At 45.0% G+C, this 21448-nt stretch overlaps 1 protein-coding gene across 1 annotated transcript in view; it reads right to left on the reverse strand.

The window, feature by feature from the left end:
• Positions 1–534: 534 nt before the first annotated feature.
• The window catches only part of cnot10 (CCR4-NOT transcription complex, subunit 10), a gene marked incomplete at its 5' end in the record, with an annotated part of 34005 nt that continues 13091 nt past the window's right edge, over positions 535–21448 (reverse strand). The window contains 11 exons of the mRNA XM_072468660.1: positions 535–2056; positions 5434–5509; positions 9279–9406; positions 10639–10674; positions 14467–14597; positions 16574–16687; positions 16862–16945; positions 17816–17992; positions 18905–19026; positions 19127–19329; positions 21137–21286. Of these exons, the coding sequence (XP_072324761.1) occupies positions 1908–2056; positions 5434–5509; positions 9279–9406; positions 10639–10674; positions 14467–14597; positions 16574–16687; positions 16862–16945; positions 17816–17992; positions 18905–19026; positions 19127–19329; positions 21137–21286 (1370 nt within the window). The remainder of the gene's footprint in view (positions 2057–5433; positions 5510–9278; positions 9407–10638; positions 10675–14466; positions 14598–16573; positions 16688–16861; positions 16946–17815; positions 17993–18904; positions 19027–19126; positions 19330–21136; positions 21287–21448) is intronic.

A 21448-nucleotide genomic window follows, 5' to 3' on the forward strand; every position in this document is an offset into this window, starting at 1 on the left:
CAGTTCTGGGCACTGAACCTCAGGAAAGATTCATTAACCTTGCAGGGGGCGAAGGCCGATGCCATGGATTAGAGCTTTAAATTACGAGGGCCGATACCATAGAGGGCTTGAATTCACTTGCGAGTTGATGGAGGAATTTCTGTTGGGTAATGGTATCAGGGAGAGTTACGATGGGCGGATGGGGGCTAAGATACAATCTGACTGAATGAAACAGGAACTGCTTGACCTCCTCCTGATCTTAGTATCCCGAACAAACAGATCTGACCTCTTAATGCTTCACCCAAGAGGTGGAATTAAAAACACAAGACAATAAATATTGAATGTCCTTATCTAGAGTACAGACATAGTTGTAGCTGCTGTTGCTGAACTCAAACTAAACAGCCAGAAATAGAGAAACAAATGCAAAATTCTGCAGATGATGGAGTGCTGCCGATACTCAGCAGGTCTGGCAGCGCCTGCAGAGAGACAGAGTTAACATTTCAAGTCCAACACAATTGTTCTTTGGAACTGAAAAAGAGAAAATTCAGCACAGTGCACATTTCACTACACTTGTACTTTATTAACAATTGCAGAACTATTGCTCCAAAATATCATTTTATTTGCTATATTTACGAATTCCCGTGTTTCAACGGGTCACATTTTACAATACATTTGAATCTCACTGTCCTGCACTAACCTAGCCGGTGGCCTGTTCACTGGGCGTGGAGAGAGCACGGCGACAATAATTATTGCTGCATTCAATCATCCCCTGGTGTAACCGGGGCTGTGAGCTGCTGCTGATGGATCCGCCCAGTGTGGTGGGAGATTCCGGGCCATTTCGGGCACAGCTCAGCGGCGAATTCAAACAGCCTAAACCAGGAGCAACATTGGCATCTGCAGGAGTGGATCACTGGAATCACAAACCCCTTTGGCAAATCAAGTTTTGGTTGGCTGCAGTTTGGTAAAGTGAGATCCTACTATCGGGACTACAGAACCGCATTTTCCATTTCCCACCTTCCCTGATTAAAATTCCACTATAAAACTCTTTTGTTCTTTATTTATTTGGTATATTCAACTTTTAATATCTTTTGCTAGGCCTTTCTTTACACAACGGATATCTCCTGAAGAAAAAATAAACGTCGCCCCTGAAAAGCTGCCATAAATGCCAGCTTGGTAAAGACTATTTACAAACGATAGTTAGTGAAATTCCCATAAATATTCAGCAATGGTTGCTTTGGAGGAATTGTATTGCTGGTTCAGTCTCGCTGTCGATTACCGTGCCCTGTTCCAATCTCAGCCAAATGAGTGTTGTCACCAACCCTTCAAAGCTGAACCAAGGGTACCTGTAAATCTCACCTGTTAAGGGGCAAATATTTGCAATATAATTTACAGAACCATTTGCCAATGTTTCACTTGTTCTCCCAGTGCCAGAACTCAACTAGCAATCCCCATGATAGTTAACATATAAAAGTGTTCTATATAACACACACACACACACATAGTGGGTTGCTAAAGGGGCAATATAAAATGGTGTCGTTAACATAAGAGTATTTATTGGATCACTTTAATAGGTGGAAGTATTAACAGAGAACAAACCGAAACAGCTATAAATACTGAATTACAAATCATTACCCAGAAAAACATTTAGAAAAACTCAACAACCCTCCAAATTCCAGAAACATTATGAATCTAGCCTCGTACTACTGCCAGGATACGTTTGAGGTCTAAATGGGGTTTAAACCCAAAACAAAATGCCGTCTGCAGCTTTATCAAAGGACCGGCTGTAGAGCCTGCATTCCCCGACAGCTAGCTGAAAATTCACGATGAGGTTTTGTTCATTTAAAATCGGCCCCACCCGTTCCGACCCTCTGTTCCAGCTGTGAGCACATCCGGAAGAAAGCACTCGGACAACGAGCGGCGTTGAGGTCTCATTTCCGCTGCACAGTGTTGAACAGCGATGGCTGCATGGTCTGGATGGATTGAAACACTGGCTTCTTTTTCACATCAGAGGACAGGGCTTTCAGCGAGGGCAACAGCTGGTTCCTTTTGATGATCTGAAGCGCCAACTGTGTGTTCCCTGCCCAAAAAATAACACCGAGACACACCGATTAATGAGGTGAATGCGGTTTGAGAAATATAACTGGACAATGACTATTAGCTACCAGCTCTCTTGCGCTCTCTCACAAGAGAAAATTTCAAATCCTTTATTTATTTTTATAATCTTTATTGTCACAAATAGGCTTACATTAACACTGCAATGAAGTAAGGGGCGGCACGGCGGCGCAGTGGGGTCAGCACTGCTGCCTCACGGCGCCGAGGTCCCAGGTTCGATCCCGGCTCTGGGTCACTGTCCGTGTGGAGTTTGCACATTCTCCCCGTGTCTGCGTGGGTTTCACCCCCGCAACCCAAAGATGTGCAGGGTAAGTGGATTGGCCACGCTAAATTGCCCCTTAATTGGAAAAAATGAATTGGGTACTCAATTTTTAAAAAAACACTGCAATTACTGTGAAAATCCCATCGTCGCCACATTCGGGTACACAGAGGGAGAATTCAGAATGTCCAAATTACCTAACAGCACGTCTTACTTGTGGGAGGAAACCGGAGCAGCCGGAGGAAACCCACGCAGACACGGGGAGAACGTGCTGACTCCGCACAGGCAGTGAACCAAGCCGGGAATCGAACCTAGGGCCCTGGCGCTGGAAAGCCACAGTGCTAACCACTGTGCTACCGTGCTCTCCCTTCATCTTAAACACCTCAATTTGATCACCCCCGAATCTTTCATACTGGAGGAAATACAGACCCAGTTCTGTGCAACCTGCCGTCATATTTTAACCCTTTTAGCCCCAATATTATTGTAGTACACTCCCATTGTGGCCTGCCAAAGAGCAATTTACCCTTTGTGAGGTGTGATACCCAGAATGGAATACTCCAGTGCCTTGTATGACTGCAGCATAATTTCCCCTCTGCGTACCCCCCCCACCTTCGTATCCCAGCCCCCGTGAGATGAAGGCAACAAAATACTTCACTCTTCAGCCGAGGGTGCCGAAGGGACTGACCATGATGGCTCCATGGATGAGTGAACTCACTTACACGGAGAGACTGGAGCAGCTGGGGTTATTCCCCTTCGAAAAGCGAAGGCGCAGAAGAGACTCGATCACGGTGTTCAAAATGGTCATGAATCTATTCACATCAGACAAAAGGGAAACTGTTCCCCCATTGGTGGTAGGATCAGAAACCAGAGGAAAACCATTTTGTGCAGCGGGCAATTAGGATCCGGCATGCACTGTTTTGAGAGCGTGGTGGAGGCAGATTCAATCACGGTTTTCAAAAGGGAACTGGGTAATTATCTGAAGTGTAATAAATAGCGGATAGCGATGAGGACTGTCTGAGGATACAGCAGGATTTAGATTGTCTGGAGACTTGGGCGGAGAGATGGCAGATGGAGTTTAACCTGGACAAATGTGAGGTAATGCATTTTGGAAGGGCTAATGCAGGTAGGGAATATACAGTGAATGGTAGAACCCTCAAGAGTATTGAAAGTCAAAGAGATCTAGGAGTACAGGTCCACAGATCACTGAAAGGGGCTACACAGGTGGAGAAGGTAGTCAAGAAGGCATACGGCATGCTTGCCTTCATTGGCCGGGGCATTGAGTATAAGAATTGGCAAGTCATGTTGCAGCTGTATAGAACCTTAGTTAGGCCACACTTGGAGTATAGTGTTCAATTCTGGTCGCCACACTACCAGAAGGATGTGGAGGCTTTAGAGAGGGTGCAGAAGAGATTTACCAGAATGTTGCCTGGTATGGAGGGCATAAGCTATGAGGAGCGATTGAATAAACTCGGTTTGTTCTCACTGGAACGAAGGAGGTTGAGGGGCGACCTGATAGAGGTATACAAAATTATGAGGGGCATAGACAGAGTGGATAGTCAGAGGCTTTTCCCCAGGGTAGAGGGGTCAATTACTAGGGGGCATAGGTTTAAGGTGAGAGGGGCAAAGTTTAGAGTAGATGTACGAGGCAAGTTTTTTACGCAGAGGGTAGTGGGTGCCTGGAACTCACTACCGGAGGAGGTAGTGGAGGCAGGGACGATAGGGACATTTAAGGGGCATCTTGACAAATATATGAATAGGATGGGAATAGAAGGATACGGACCCAGGAAGTGTAGAAGATTGTAGTTTAGTCGGGCAGTATGGTCGGCACGGGCTTGGAGGGCCGAAGGGCCTGTTCCTGTGCTGTACATTTCTTTGTTCTTTGTTTTGTTCTAAATGTGCAGTGCTCTGGGGAAAAGGTACGGGAGCGGGACTGGGTGAGTTGCTGAGAGCTGGCATGGACTGGGCAGGCTGAATGGCCTCCTTCTATGCTGTGATCATTCTGTGAAGGGCATCAAATACTAGAACACTTTGGCTGTAGGAGATAGGGGGGTTACAGATTAAATTCACCAAATTCACACCCCCAGCAGGCAGCAGGGGTCAATTAAAGTTGTATCCTCACTGACCTACAATGGCTCCTAGCTAAGCAAAGCCTTGATTTTACAATTCTCACCTGCCTTTATATGCCGTTCCATGGCCTCACCCCTCCACATTGCTGTAACCTTAGAGATCTTTCCACTCCAATTCTAACCCCTCGAGCATTCCCAACTCCCATCAATGGTGAGTGTGCCTTCAGTTGCTAAAGGGCCTAAGTTTTGGCACTCCCGCCCTCTGCCTTATTCCTCAGGACCTGCCACTTCAACTAGGTTTCCAGTCACCTGTCCTCGGGTCTCCTTATGTAGCTCGGTTTCAAACTTCCTGGAAAGTGCCATGCGATTGTTTTGTTACGTTAAAAAGGCTTTCTAGGTGCAAGTTGTAGTACAGATTCTTCAAGCACGTGCCCCTTTCAATCAGAAGATTGGCGAACGCCCCAGCGCAGCAGAGCATCTTGCTGCTGATGAAAGGAACATGGACAGAGGAGCAACGAACCAGGAACAGGATCCGATACACCAGCTAGGATTCCTCTCAAAGAGGCCTCGTTACCTCCCCACCGGGTAGATTGACTGCCATCTTGTTTAACTTGCACAGCCATGTAGGGGGAAATGAGGATTTTTATACCAGTTGAAAATAAAAACAGAACATTTGGGCGAAATTATTTCTCTGCCGCCCCACCACTCAGGAAAACCACCCACATAATCAATAAAAATTAATTAATGACTTATTCAAATAAGGCCTGGAGGAAATAATCTTCCCCTCCGCATGTTTTGGTTACAAGGCGATATTTTAAATATAGTTGAAGCAGGAACCTTCATTGGCGACATAAGACCAAAAGACATAGGAGCAGAATTAGGCCACTCGGCCCATCGAGTCTGCTCCGCCATTCCATCATGGCTGATATTTTCTCATCCCCATTCTCCTGCCTTCTCCCCATAATCCCTGATCCCCTTATTAATAAGAACCTATCTACCTCTGCCTTAAAGACATACCATTCTGCAACTCAAGGTAAACGGCCAGTAGGATACCTTCCGGAGGAATCTCTTTAGGATTAACCATCGAAGCAGCCTGCAATTTAAAAACAAAGTCAGAAGAATGGCTGATTGCACAGTTACATTGAGGTTAAGACTCTTCAGTGAAGGCTTACGGAGAATAGGACACATCTGCAGCACTTTTCAGAATGTTTTCTAGAAACCCATCCAGACCTCATCTATAACATCCCGTCAGTATTATTCACACCACAAAAATCACCTGCTGCCAATGTAAATGGAGAGGTTTTTATGGACTCTTTAGGAAAAAGATATAAAAGTGATGTGCACGACTCCAAATGAACAATGAGTGCATTTTGGTAAATAAGGAAACACCAGTCACTCAAAGACTTCCCTGGTTTCAGAAGCCTCTCAAGACTTATTTATTTTTCTCTATTAGAAGAGCAACATAGCAGGGATATACATAAGGGAATGCTTCAGAGAGTGTAAGTGCTAAAAGTAATTCAGGTCCAGATGACAGGTAAATCAGAAGAGTGAAAGAGGACAAAGTGAGGACTGGTGTTTGTTTTTTCAGAGTTAATTAGAGACAGAGTATTGGAGGGTGGTAAATATTACACCCGAGCTCAGAAACAGGGACAGACATGTTATCGTTGAATCAACAGTCAAAATAGCCTGCAATTAAAGATTAAATAAAAGGAATATTAAGACACAGAGATAGGCAACATGGATTTTCAATCACATCTATTGTATATTCAAGGCTGAGTTAGACAGATGTTTTGATCAAGAAGGCAGTCAAGGGCAACAAGAGGCAGGCAGGCAACTGGAGTCGAGGCCACAATCAGATCAGTCACGGTCTTACTGATAGCAGAGCAGGCTCAAGGGGCTGTATGGCCTACCCCTGGTTCTGTTTCTTATGTCCTTATCTGACTACATATTAAAATCTTTCAGAGGGGGCAGCACGGCGGCGCAGTGGTTAACACTGCAGCCTCACGGCGCCGAGGGCCCAGGTTCGATCATTACCGACATTGATTCATTAATGCATATTTAGTTGGGCTTCCTTTCCATTTTTAAAAGTGGAGGATGGATAATAAGGTAGCATGCAAGACGTGCAAGTTCAAGCTAGGAATCTGACATTTGGCAGTACGAGGCAGGGGGGAGTGAGCTTTTCGAATCCAGTTGGTTCAATCTTGGGCCTGAGGTGACGCAGAGATAGCTCAGGAATTTAGTGTGGGTATTCTGCAGCTTGGTTACATGGGATCCGGCACCATCTCAGGAGGGATGGGGAGGAAGGGGGCAATCTGGTCAGGGTGCCTGGAAATATGAATCACAGATTTAGGATGCCCACAAAAAGGGCTGGAAAGTTGTTTTTCTTTCCCCCTGGATTGTTAGGGCATGGAATGAGCTACCAGAAACTGGCAGAGCAAGAATATAAATTCTCTTTTTCAGGCTATAATTTCTCAATGTTATGGACAAAGGACAGGGTCATTTGCTCTCAGATACCAGCAAAGGACAAGAAGCCAAATGGCTTCTGGTGCTGCAGAATTCTACGATTCTTTGATCTTTGGCTGGAATGTTCAGATTGCGATGCCTGTTGTCAGATAGCAGGAACAAAGCCCTTGCTGAAACAGAGCAGCAAGGAAAGGCTGTCAGGGTGGCAGATATACAAGTCCCCAGAGGCAGACAGGTTAACAAAAGGCCCATTCAGGTGTCAAATGGCTTACAGCAAGGAGGAAGAAAGCACAATGCAAGTTTAACAGGATTTGAAGATTACAAGGTAAAGAGGCAGTTTAGACGCAATTGAGTCCGCCAAGTCTTTGCAACAATCAATGTTAAATCATCGACAGCATTCAGCCTGGACCTGGTTAATTAGGGCCAGGAGTAGAGAAAGTAAAATCAGAAAATGGCACAAGCTATTACCATCCCAGACCAGAGGCTAGAATACTGGACCGAAACTCCAATATTTTAGTTTATTTTGTATGACTGCGTGGGAAGACTATTTTGCTCCAGGAGTGACTGCATGAAGAAATAGGGATTTTGTATTTTTAAAACAAGACTGTATTATGAATACAATATTAAACTATTTAACCTCACACCCAAAAAGAACAGCTTACAATTACCCCTTAAACACAACTCAATTTTTTGTCAGACAACAAGAAAAGAAACGTACAGCTCTTAATGCATCTTAAATCAGCATGACAGAGTAATACTTGCTTTACAGAACAGAGTTAGCTCCTGTTAGAAACTTCAGATTCTGGCTAAACATCTTCAAAAAACTGGTTCACCTATCGTGTTTCAAGTTGTTCCTTGTCCTCAGACAAGACTTCTCTGCTTTAAAGATTATTACTCTTTTTATAACTATCCGACTGGGAGAGAATTGTGGACTCGGCGTCAGACAAATCAGTCTTCAATTCCTCGCCAAAACGTTCTCAGAATCTCTTAGCTCCATCCAGCAATGACATCATCTCCCCAAACTGAATTAACAAATTAACTCTCCAGGTTAAAAGCACATTAACTCCCGAGGGAACTTCCCCAATCTAACCACAGTGCATTAGCCCAGACTGAAAACACATTCCTCTGGTCAATTTCACCGTCGGGATCCTGAAAGCTCCCAGGCCCTGCAAAACAAAACCCTTTTTAAAAACAGGGCCACTGCAGTCAAACACACTCGAATCCCGGGCTTTCAATCCTGAAATGCCCAATATTTAGAATCCAATATCCCTAAAAGCCGCCATTCGTCGCAGTGCAAAATCAGGTTAAAAGGTGAAACCTAAATTGAGACAAGCAAGGACGGGCTCCTCCGGTGAGAAAATGTCTGGTGTAACGAATGTAGGAATTTCATATACATGTTGTTTTGTGTGTGACCGCTGCGGTAATGTTTTTAAAAATCCAGTTTAAAAGAGGCAGATACTTTGGCTGCAAAACATGCAACTAAGATGTCGTAAAAGCTAAGAATTCATTCCAGCCTCGTACATTGTTTACGGAATAGGGCAGATGGACTTTTGTTTAAGGTCCCTTGGGGAGTAGATAATTAGAGACAGTGTTTAGTCTGAGTAAGATGGTCATAACGCAGTTATTGGGATGAAGATGGGGGAGTTACCGGGAGGAGCCAGGGGCTGAAGCAGTCAGGCGTGGAGTTTTCAGATTTAGTTTTTGGCCGGAAGGCAAGCCGAGAAGCAGTTTCTGAAGAATAGAGCCAGAGATTCGGCATTATTCTGACAGGACGTCAGGTCTCTCTCTTCAAGCCGTCTCAAGAGATCTCTATCCAATGTTTGGCAAGTGTTCCTGTGTTTGCTACCTCGAGTTAAAAGGGTTTTTTTGAGATGAGATGGGTTTGCTTGATTAGAGATAAAAAGATACCAGTTAGGAGTTAAAGTCTTTCATTTTATTGTTAAGCATTGTTTAACTGGTAATAATTGAAAGCTATTTATTGTATGATGTTAAGGTTAGTTTGATCCTGTGTTGGTAATAAAGTTTGTTTTAATATACCGCATCCCTATTTGTGTGTGGAGTCACTCCTGCGACAAAGTATCTTTTTCCTCACAGTCTTACAAAAATAAAATATTGATGCTTCTGTCCAGTATCCTAGTTACTGTTGCGGTCTGGTCCTGGATCGCAATACTGGAGCCTTTCCTCATTTTAGTTGCTACACGCTTAGTTAGTTAGATATGTGATTGGTAATTTGGACAGGAGCTAAGGAGCCAATGATTCTGTGAAGCTTCCCCCAGGTGAGAGACAGTAAAAAGAGAGGCAGGACAATCGACCGTTCAGACTTGACACAATTAATTATCCATGGTACTGGATGCAATCAACATGGATAGGGCTAAATTCCACTGTCTTGCTTTTCTTACCTGGTGAAGACACTTGCGTGCCTTGTCATATTCACTGCGGAGGCAATACGCACTGCCGAGGTTGAAGAGCATCATTGCACAAGCAGACGAAACAGAATTGGGGTAACACTGCAGAATCTGTCTGCCAGCTGTAAAGTGCATAGAACAACACCAATTAGAATCACAGAGCAGTACAGCACGGAGGAACTCATTTGGTCCATCATGTCTGCACCAGCTTTTCTGCCGAGAGATCTAGTTAATGACACTCGCCTGCTCTTTTCATCAAACCCTTGCAATTCTTTCTCCCTCATGGATTTATCCAATTTCACTTTGAAAGTTGCGAGACCACCACATACAGGCAGTGCATTCCAAATTCTAACCACGCCTTGCACAAAACCTCTCTCTCATAAGGCTGTGCCGGCCATTCGGCCCCTCGAGCCCACTCTGCCATGCAATGAGATCATGCTTGAACTTTCACCTCAACTACACCGTTGCACACTATCCCCTGATTCTCTTAATATCCAAAAATCTCTCAATCCTTGATGAATATACTCAAGAACTGAGCGTCGACAGCTCTCTGTCTCTGAAGAATTCCAATGGTTCACAATCCTTTGAGTAAAAGTAAAGAAGGTTCACCTCAGCTCCGTCCTAAATGGCCGATCCTCTATCCTGAGACTGTGACCTCAATCTTTAGACTCTCCAGCTAGGGAAAACATCCTCACAACCTCTACCTCGTCAAACATTTAAAAAATGTTATGTTTTAATGGGATCACTTCTCGTTCTTGTAAACTCTAGGAAATATAGGCCTAGACTACTCAGTATCTCCTCACAGGACAATAGGTCTAGTCTACTCAGTATCTCCTTACACGACAATCCTCTAAATCCACGAATCAGTCCAGAGATCCCTTGCGACATTCCCTCTGATACAAGTAGGTCAGTGAGCACAGGATGAACAGGACATTAAAAAGTTTGATTATCCGGTTATATATTGATGCATAAAGCAAGAAAATCAAAATAAAATATCTACAATAGATGGTATTACAGGAAACTCTTCCATATTGGTACCCCCCCCCCCCCCCCCCCCCAGATACAGTTTTTAAAAAGATAATGTTCAAAACTTTAAAAAGTTACATGAACTTTTCAGGCTGACATCTGCCATATTATGGCTCCCCATCCTCCTTTCGTCATTTAGTCACTCCTTCTCTCCATCCCATAATAGACTCTTTGTTGGGTCTGTATTTGATCAAAATAATATCAATTCTCTACCTTTTTCCAGTTTAAGCGAGAGGTCACCGGTCTGAAACACTAACTCTATCCTGACTGGCTGTGTGTTTTCCAGAAATTTCTATTTTTATTTCAGTTTTCTAGTACATGTACTTACAGCTTTCCATCTGTTCATTTTCCCCTCGGTCAGATCCTGGAAAGAAAAAGCCAATATTTGCATTTATTTTCCGCGTAACCACGTGTAAATTTCATTGCTCCTGTTTATTACATCTCTCTGAACTGAAAGAAAATGCACTCATTCTCTTTCACACAGACACAGAATTTACAGTGCAGAAGGAGGCCATTCGGCCCATCGAGTCTGCACCAGCCCTTAGAAAGAGCACCCCATTTAAGCCCACACTTCCAACCTATCCCTGTGCTAACGCGCTGCCCCCCTCATAATGCAGTCTGTGAAACAGCAGTGACACGAGGCCCTGCTTTCCTAAATCCATGGTACATTTTACAACTTTCACAGCACTTCTCAAACCCACATCTGGCAACAATGAGACCAGATACCTGGGAACACCACCCCCTGGAAGTTCACATCATCCTGTCTTGGAAATATATCACCGTTCCTTACCGTCACTGGGTCATAATCCTGGAACTCCCTCCCTAACAGCACTGTGGGCATATCAACATCACATGGACAGCCATGATTCAAGAAAGCAGCTCACCATTACCTTCCCAAGGGAATTAGGGATGGCCAATAAATGCCAGCAAATCCAGAGAACGTTTTCAAAGAATTGGGAAGAGTGTGTCGATCTGGCTGCAGTCATTGAGATGGTGAGGGGGCAGGGAGAAGGGAGAAAAGGAAGTCTTGGGTACAGTGAAGTGGAAGCAGTGTAGTATGGGAGGACCTCGGATCTTCCTTCCATCATAAGGTCAGAAATGGGTGTTCGCTGATGAACCCTCAACCTTCAACATCCTGGGAGTTACCATTGACCAGACACTGAACTAGACTAGCCGAATAAATACTGTGTCTACAAGAGCAGGTCAGAGGCTGAGAATCCTATGACGAGCATCTCACCTCCTGACCCCACAAAGTCTGTCCACCATCTACAAGGCACAAGTCAGGAGTGTAATGGAATACTCTCCACTTGCCTGGTTGAGCGCAGCTCCAACAACACTCAAGAAGCTCGACACCATCCAGGACAAAGCAGCCTGCTTGATTGCTCCCCCTTCCTCAAACATTCAAACCCTCCACCACAGATGAACAGCGGCAGCCGTGTGTACCATCTGCAGGAACACACCAATGCTCCTTAGTTAGTTTCTTCCAAACCCACGACCAGTCCCATCTAGAAGGACAAGGGCAGCAGACGCATGGGAACCCCACCACCTGGAGGTTCCCCTCCAAATCACTCACCAGCCTGGAAATATATCACCGTTCCTTCACTGTCACTGGGTCAGAATCCTGGAACTCCCTCCCTAAGAGCACTATGGGTGTATCTACACCACTTGGAAATGAAATGAAATGAAAATCGCTTATTAAGTAGGCTTCAAATGAAGTTACTGTGAAAAGCCCCTAGTCGCCACATTCCGGCGCCTGTTTGGGGAGGCTGGTATGGGAATTGAACCGTGCTGCTGGCCTGCCTTGGTCTGCTTTAAGACCCAGCGATTTACCCGTGCTAAATAGACTGCAACGGAACAAGGCGGCGGATCACCACCACCTTCGCCAGGGCAATTAAGAGATGGGTGGGCAATAAATGCTGCCCTTGCCAGCAACGCCCACATCCTGTGACTGAATTTTGAAAAAACTTGAGGTGCTGCGGCCACTGGAGGGGCTTTCTGGGTTCTGGCAACATTGCTGGAAGGAATTCCAGAGTTCCGGAACAGTCACAGGAGACTGGAACTAGAGAGTCTCGGTATAATAATGGCCCCTGAAGAGGATGTAAAATTTGGAGTTTTTGCTGAGTGGGGGTGGGGTGACACACTGGTGGGGGTGGGGGTGGGGGGGGGGGGGGGGGGGGGGGGGGAGAAGTGAGAGAGAGAGAGAGGATCAGAAATTTGGACAACGCCTTGGGTATGAATGTATGAAGTGTGGCGGGCAGTGGGGAAGTAGATGTAGTGCTTGCTAACACTGGGAAGGCCTCTGCCACAGGCTGTACTCTGTAGGTTTTGGGTTTTAGCTATGGATAGGTGCAGCTGCCATCGGTGACTGTGTGTGCAGGCGTGTACATGGGCTTGTGCCCAAGTCAGTGCCCACATCCACAACAGTAATCAAGTTCAGCAGTAAACTTAAATAGATTTCCAACGACATTTGGACAATTTAATGTGGGAAAAAAAACATGTTTCCCTGATTTTAAAAATGTTTCACAGGTTACCTGGTTATATACATTCCTTCAAAACAAAACCTAGATGGTAAAGAGAAAGAACAGACGAGAAGAATTTGCTGAACATTCTTTGGGCAATGCTGACAGCTTGTTTCAGTTTCTCCTACAAAATCAGAATTACTCCAATTCTGGGCACTTCCGTTTAGGAAGGATGTGAAAGTCTTGCGGAGGAAGCAGAGGTGATTTCCCAGAACAGTACCAGGGATGTCAAAGTCACCCTAATGGGTCAAATTCTCAACTAAGAGAATCAAAGCCAATAAGAACTGGAATGTTGTGAATTGGCCAGAAGTGTTGGCCTTTGATCATTGTAAATTCAGGTCACTGCTGGAATTGAAATACCAAGCAGTGTCTTACTGCCTTTGTCGAGACCAAGGGAAGGTGTTGTGTTAATATATGCTAACAGAGGTGAGGCAGGAATGCGGAGTTGATGTTACAATGGGCGGCAGGGTAGCACAGTGGTTAGCAATGTTGCTTCACAGCGCCAGGGACCCGGGTTCAATTCCCAGCTTGGGTCACTGTCTGTGCCGAGTCTGCACGTTCTCCCCGTGTCTGCGTGGGTTTCCTCCGGGTGCTCCGGTTTCCTCCCACAAGTCCCGACAGACGTGCTGTTAGGTGAATTGGACATTCTGAATTCTCCCTCGGTGTACTCGAACAGGCTAGTGTGGCGACATGGGGATTTTCACAGTAACTTCAATGCCGTGGAAATGCAAGCCTACTTGTGACAATTATAAAGATTATTATTATATCAGCAACAATTTCATTGAAAGTCAGAGCAGACTCTATGGGGCCATGATTTACGCCTGCTCCTAATTTATATGTTCGAATGAGGGACTTCCCGGCACTGGAGGGACTGGGAATGTTCTCCTTAGAGCAGTGAAGGTTAGGAGGAGATTTAATAGAGGTGTCTAAGATTATGGGGTTTGGATACAGTAAGTGAGGAGTAACTGTTTCCACTGGGAGGAGGACAGTAACTAGAGAACACAGATCCAAGATAATTGGTAAAAGAATCAGAGAGGAGATTCAAAGAATCTTCTTCTGTACAAGTGAGGTGATAATGATCTGGAACATGCTGCCTGAAAGGACAGTGGAAGCAGATTCAACTGTAACTTGAAAGGGAATGGGGGGAATAAATATTTGCAGGGCTACGGGGAAAGAGCAGGAAAGTGGGACAATTGGAGCTTTCAAAGAGCCAGCGTAGGCGAAATGGATCGGTGGCCTTTTGTATTTTATTATTCTGAGTGTCTATAGAAATATTGCCCCCAAGTTGGACTATTCTTGAGCAATCGTTCCTTCAGGCAAAACAAATCTCCAAACGGATACGGGTTAAAAACTATGCCAGATAGGGCAGTACGGTGGAGCAGTGGGTTAGCCCTGCAGCCTTACAGCGCCGAGGTCCCAGGTTCGATCCCGGCTCTGGGTCACTGTCCGTGTGGAGTTTGCACATTCTCCCCGTGCTTGCGTGGGTTTCGCCCCCACAACCCAAAAGATGCGCAGGCCACGTGGATTGGACATGCTAAATTGCCCCTTAATTTGAAAAAATGAATTGGGTGCTCTAAATTTATTTTTTTTAAACTATGCCAGCTAACAGGATTGATCATTCAGACATAGTTATTCACCTTGATCCTGTTCATTTGATGAAACTCCCAGGAATACATCGGTAACGTTTTCAGGATTCAAATGAGTGATAGCATCAGAGATCCTGTCCAGGGAGATGAGTGACTCTGCTGCATACAAGTGGCCCAGAAACCTAGACAATTGCAGACGGTCAGAAACACCAAATTAAAATAACACATTTAAGGAATCATCTCAAGCTATGCAAATAATGTGTTAAAGTATTAATTAGAAGCCCAATATTTTGATGTAGCTTTTTAAAAATGATATAAACACAAATTCCTAAATTGTAGCTTTTTAAAAATGATATGAACACAAATTCCTAAATTAACCTTATATACGACCGTTAATGCAATAAAGCATCTCAAGGTGTTTCAGATGAGCATTATAAAACAGAGCATTATAAAACAGAGTGAGTCACATGATGCCATATTAAATCAGATGACCAAAAGCTTTGGAGTAGGTTTTAAGGAGTATCTTTAAAGTGAGGTGGAGGAGTACAGGGAAGGAATTTCAGAGTTTAGGGCCTAGACAACAAAGGCCCAGCCACCAGTGATTAGAATCAGGGATGCACTCGAGGCCAGAATAGAGAAGTTCAGATATCCTGGAGTGTTGCGTCGAAAATAATTAGATAGGGAGGGGTGAGGCCACAAAACCAGGGTGTTGCTTGGTCGGGAGCCAATGCAGGTCAGTGAGCACAGCAGCCCGAGACAGGGGTAACGTCACGCAGGCGGAGATGGGCTGGCTCAGTAATGGAATGGATGAGGTGAGAATCTCATCTCAGGATCAAATGTGTCAGCCAAGATGCGAACAGACTGGCTTATTCTCAGACTGTTGCTAAGGAGAGGGATGAAGTCAGTAGCTCGTGAATGGGGTTTAGAGTAGGGACCAAAAACAATGGGTTTGGTCTTCCCATAAAACAGGGCTCAGGACAAGAAGGCCCGCATTATCCCCCTACCAACTCTGGTTGGCCATCCACAGCAACGAGGAGCTCAACAAGCTGCTGGGTGGACTCGTCCTAGCCCAGGCTGGAGACCTGCCCAGCGACGCGGCAAGTACCTATAGAGTGTCTAGGAATGAAAACCAGCAATGACAAGGGGAAAGCAGCAAGGGAGTCTGTGAAAGCGCACAACTAACAGGATAATCAAAGGGGGCTGACACTATTTTTAGACAAAGGATGTCAAGCTAAATCCGAGACTGAAGTAACAATGGAGATGTTGAATAATTTTGCCGCCTTCAGTTCTTAGAAGGTGAAAATTGAATTGAAAGGCATACCAGAGGATGTGGGACAGCCACTACTTATAATTACTCTAAAGGGAACTGTACTAAAGGGGTTACAAAGGTGGCAAAGCTATGACAGAAATCCCAGAGCATTGAAGGGTTTAGGGAACAGATAGTGGAGGTGGCACAAAAAGAAAGAAATGCGCTGAAGGATTGAAGGGAGAATATTGCTCAACATGTTCAAGAGGGCGGTGGCAAAGTGAGGAAATTCTAGGGGCATAATGCAGAATGAACTTGGTGAACATTCATGGTCTGATCACGGCCATTAAGCACAGGTTTGTGGAGGGGAGAACATGTTTCATTAAAGTATCTGTTGTCTTGACTAATCCAAAATTAAAGGAATTACTGTGCATGGGTCATCAGAACAAATCTGAAGGGGCACATGAGAGATTGGTCGCAAAAATCAAGGGTATTGCTACCCTCAATTCCCCCCCCCCACTCTCTCGGGATCAAACCAGCCAGCAGCCACCCTGACCCAGCTGAACGTTTAAACCCACGCGCATCAATGTCCACTTCTACCCTACCTCTGCCCCTCCATTGGAGAACTTCTCACTTTCAGATTCAACATTAACTTTCATTAAACAGTAAATTTAGAAAAAGAAAGATTTGCATAGCAATGGGGAAGGAGCAGAGTGAGGCTAAATGGATAATCATTTCAGCTAGCACAGCCAGAATGGGCTGAATGGCCTTTTCCACAGTTGCATTTTCAATTTGAAGAATACGTTGAATACATTCAATAGTCCAAGCTTAAACATGGACTTGATTCACATGCAGAGCAAGTTAAATTAATCACATTAAGAAGAACCGGTCATATAACACTTGGTTACTTACTTTAACGACCCAGACAGTTTGGTTTGCTGTAGAAGATTCTCTGCATGATTTAAGGCCATGAGGTTGTCACCAAGTGCGAGAGCAACATATGCACTGCCAGCCAGTATAGAGCATCTGAGAGAACAAAGAAAGCTTTTGACGTGATCAGCTTGTATTCTCAATCTGAAGGGTGGGGGAAATTTTATAAAGTGTCGTCCAAATAATTTTCTTCAATTCCAGCAACAGCTAGATCGGTCGAAAGGATAGCGGTGTGAGGTACGTGGAGAAGGAATGGGAATGCAGCCTTACCGGAGATTGTCCAATTCCTCTTTCCTTAACGGAGAAGATGGCGGGCCTGGAACTAAGAACTTATCCCCTTCGTGAGGTTTACCGCTGCAGAACGAGAGAAAATAATTTCAAGCACATAATAGTGCAGCAACAGTGGAGCATTTTGATCAATTTGTCATGGGATTCAGGAGTGGCCAATCTATGCTAAAGTGCTGTTATAGTTGTCTCTGTGGAAAGTCAAGAGTCATAGTAATACAGAAGTAGGCCATTCAGCCCATCGAGCCCATGCCAACTCTCTGCAGAGCCATACAGACAGTCCTATTTGCTCACTGGGAGAGGGTGGGATTGATGGAAGGGAGACCAGAACTGTCAACTGTCGAATATGGTGGCTCAGGTCTCAACGATGTTTAGCTGGCAGAAGATGCCGGCTCACCTGACACTTGGATGCAGGGAAAGGCACTGTGGCAGCAGAAGCAGGGAGTCGGGAGAGGTAGTGGGGAATTAAGAGGCATCTGTAAACCGTCACACAGGCAGAAGGCGACCCTGTGGCTTTGGGTGATATCCCCAAAGGGGAGCATGTAGCCGAGGGAGGAGGAGGAGGAAGAGGGGGAAGGGGAGGAGGAAGAGGAGGAGAGAGGACCACGGACAGATCGATCCATGGGGGATTACGGAGGTGATGCTGTGGAGTTGGAAAGAGAAACCATTGCCAGCAAAATTTCAACTTATTTAACAGTTGCTAACACTGAGCATTTCAGCGAGAATGCAAATTAAGAAGTTGCGCGCATGAGAAACGGAAGATCATTTTGCCCTTCGAGCCAGCACCACCATTCAAATGATCGCTGCTGATCTTCTATACAAACTGCACCTTCCTATACTATCCGCTTAATCCTCGAGAAAATATTACAAGATTCCACTACAACAAATTATTGATGGTACATTCGTACGGTTACTGAAGTGTCTCCCGTTGTGCTGTACCTGCATGCCTCACTGTTTTCATTGCTGGTTTCACCACTGCCCGACTGGTTGAAATTTCTTAAACCATTATCTTTTTTGGTCTCCTGTTGATCTTCAGGAAGCAAAAGCAAGGCATTTCTTAAGCATATGGCTGCAAACTCCATGCTGGCTACAGGAATGGCTGAAGACTGCCCATCGCTGTGGAACAAAATGAAAACAAGCCCATTTTATTCAAGGCTTCATGGCTTTAAAATCCAAATTCAAACTTTGACACAGGTTAATCTCAAATGTACCGTTCAAGTATTTCCAAAGCAATTGACGGTTGGGCCTTTCTTGGTTGATAGGCAAGTCAGGCCCCACTGATAGCAATCAGCCAATCACAGCTGAGGAAAGGAAGAATCATACTGCTGAAGAGGGGACCATTCAACCCATCATGTCTGTACTAGCTCTTTGATAGAGCTATCCAATTAGATCATAGAATTTACAGTGCAGAAGGAGGCCATTCGGCACATCGAGTCTGCACCGGCTCTTGGGAAGAGCACCCTACCCAAGATCAACACCTCCACCCTATCCCCATAACCCTGTAACCCCACCCAACACTAAGGGCAATTTTGGACACTAAGGGCAATTTATCATGGCCAATCCACCTAACCGGCACATCTTTGGACTGTGGGAGGAAACCCACGCACACACGGGGAGGATGTGCAGACTCCGCACAGACAGTGACAATTAGTCCCACTCTTTACCCATGGTCTGGTCTGCAGTTATTATTGAATCTGCCGCCCCCCCCCTCCTCTCAGGCAGCACATTGCATTCCAGATTACAACAACTGTGTAAAATAAAACGTATTTCACCCACTGCTGGCCCCAAACCCCAATTGTTTTTTTTTAAAAAAACAATTATCGCAAAGAACTTCTCAATTTCTGTTCGGTGGCCAATTCCGCTACCCCACCAAATTTTAAACTGTTTCCATACAGATAACATTCACACTTTTGACATTTAAACATTTTAAAAGTTCACGCGTTTGCACACAGTGTTTTACAGTCAGTTGTTCTATCGTTTACAGTCGCACCTGTCCTGTTCACCCCCCTCACCATGGAGCTCACTCACTTATACACGGTGTTCTGCATGGACTGCGATGCCAAGACTATCTTTTGGTGATAGCCTTGACCCAGAATTGATTGCACAATCCCTTTTTTGCTTGGCAGCCCTCTGGTCTCTTGTTCTGACGTCTGAAGGAAAACAATGCCGAGATTTAACATGACAGGTCTGGGGAAAAAAACAACTGGGAACGAATGGAAAAGTAGTTGATGCAGGAACAAGTCCACTCACCCCCTTGTTGGCAGCAATGCAACATTCTGCCAGCCTTAACCAAAGGCGTGGGTTGGAGTGATACACCTGGACTGCCTCCATCAGACACTCAAAGGCCGCCAGTGGCCTGCCGATGTGCAGTAGCTGGATCCCACAGTTGTGCAACAGTTCATACCGTTTGTTTGTGAGCAATGTGCTCATAGGTCGGCCCAAAAACTTCTTCCCTAATGGGTCATTTTTTTTAAAAAAAGTGTCGGAAAATTAATAAAACTCCTAATATTTAAACAGCGACAAGCAGAAATTGAAACTGTTCAATTAAAAACCATTTGAAAAAGCCACAGATTAGAGGAAAATAGTCTACCCAACCCGTCTCTGCCTCCAACTATCCAATGAAATGCATTGTGTTTCTGTCTAGCGCAAACATTCCAAATCATAAACCGATTTAGAAGGACAATAATGTGGGTTATTTGAAAATGGTCCTATATATATTATGGCAGCATTGAACATATCTGGTCTGTAGAACCACTGCTCTGATCAAACAGCAGAAGCCTATGGGATTATATATTCCTCCCTGTCCCGTGGTGGACAGTGATGGACAATGTTTTAAGATACGCACCCCTTAAGATACATAGGCCACAGCTAGAATAGTGTGAGACGTTCTTGAATCCACATTATAGGAGGTGTGCGATCGGGCTGGTAAGGATGAAAGAGGAGATTTACCAGGATGTTGCCTGGGCTGGAGAGTTTTAGCTATGAAGAGAGATTGGATACACGGAGGTTGTTTCCCTTGGAGCAGAGGAGACTGAGGGAGTACATGTTTGAGATGTATAAAATTATGAGAGGCACAGATAGAGTAAACAGGAGGACACTTTTTGCCTTGGTGGAGGGATCAGTGACCAGGGGGCAGAGATTTACGGTGAGGAGCAGGAGGTTTAGGGGGGGATGTGAGGGGAAACCTTTCACCCAGAGGGTGGTGGGCGTCTGGAATTCGCTGTCTGAAAGGGAGGTGGAGGCAGAGACCCTCAGAATATTTAAGAAGTATTTAGATGTGGACTTGCGATGCCAGGGCAGACAAGGCTATGGGCCCAGTGCTGGGAACTGGGATTAGAGTGGTTAGGTGGTTGTTTTTGACCGGTGCAGACGTGATGGACCAAAGAGCCTTTTCTGTGCTGTAGACTTTGTGACTATCACATCAGAGAGAAGTTAATCAGACACAAATTTTCATGTCAGCTTTCAACCAAATTGACGGAAGTAAAACCTCATGAACATTTATGTAAGTAATGCCTTTTCTTTTAAATGAAAAAACAGTCGTTGGCTTTGCAGCAACTAAACTGCAAGTGAAAAATGAGAGACATTCTTAGTTTCAGGGAAGCGTGCTCGGAAGTGTTTTTAGAACAATTGAGTTATGGTCGAAGCTACATCAGACTGTCCCCAAGGACTGCACAGACAATTAGCTACGTTTTTTGAAGTGTAGCTTGTTGCAATGTAGAAAACCTGGCTTCTTATGTGACACAGCAAGGTCCCACAAATAGCAATGCGATAACGACTGGACAAAGCGTGTTAGTGATACTGACTAAAGAATTAATATTGACCACAGAAACCAGGCAAAGCACCCCCAGCCTTTCCTTGAAATAGTGCCACAGGGTGCTTTTTGTCTGCCCGAGACACCAGCAGGGCCTTGGTGAACATCACTTCCGAAAGCGCCCCCTCCCTCAGCAATGTCAGCCCAGATTTTGTACTGAGGTCTCTGGAGTAGGGGTGGTGGTTGGTTGGGGTGGTGGGCTGACAAGGGGGTGGGCAAGGGCAGAAAACACAAATCCACAACCTTTCCCACTCCAGCGAGAATACTCCCCCTTGCGCCAAGGCTGACACCACCAAGTTGATCACCAGAATTCACAAAATAGGAACTTAAAACATTAGCAGCTGCGTTTTAGAAGCAAGAATTCAATAAGCGACATGCACTCAAGCACCATTTACTTTCACCCTATTAACACAATAGGTCTGTTGAGTATTTGATCACATAGAGCCCACCTTGGTCTGTGCTTGTTCCCGTTAACTGCACGCAAGCAGCATCATTCTCCTGTAAGGCCTTTTTAAAGTAGAAAATTCCAAGATTGTGTTTCCCCATGGCAAAATGGATGCACCCAAGGTTATTCCAGAACATACATCTAATACATTCACCTGTTTAGAGGAGAAAAGTCAAGAAAGATTTTTAAACAACTTCATTACCACATAGAAAATGCTAAGAGTGATAGACGGCAAGATTTCAGATTTGAGGGGTTTTTATTTCAAGCTAAAGGTGGTTAATTTGATAAGAGTAGATAAGGAGAAACCGTCTCCACT

The sequence above is a fragment of the Scyliorhinus torazame genome, chromosome 11, assembly GCF_047496885.1.
Source record: "Scyliorhinus torazame isolate Kashiwa2021f chromosome 11, sScyTor2.1, whole genome shotgun sequence".
NCBI classification, from domain to species: domain Eukaryota; kingdom Metazoa; phylum Chordata; class Chondrichthyes; order Carcharhiniformes; family Scyliorhinidae; genus Scyliorhinus; species Scyliorhinus torazame.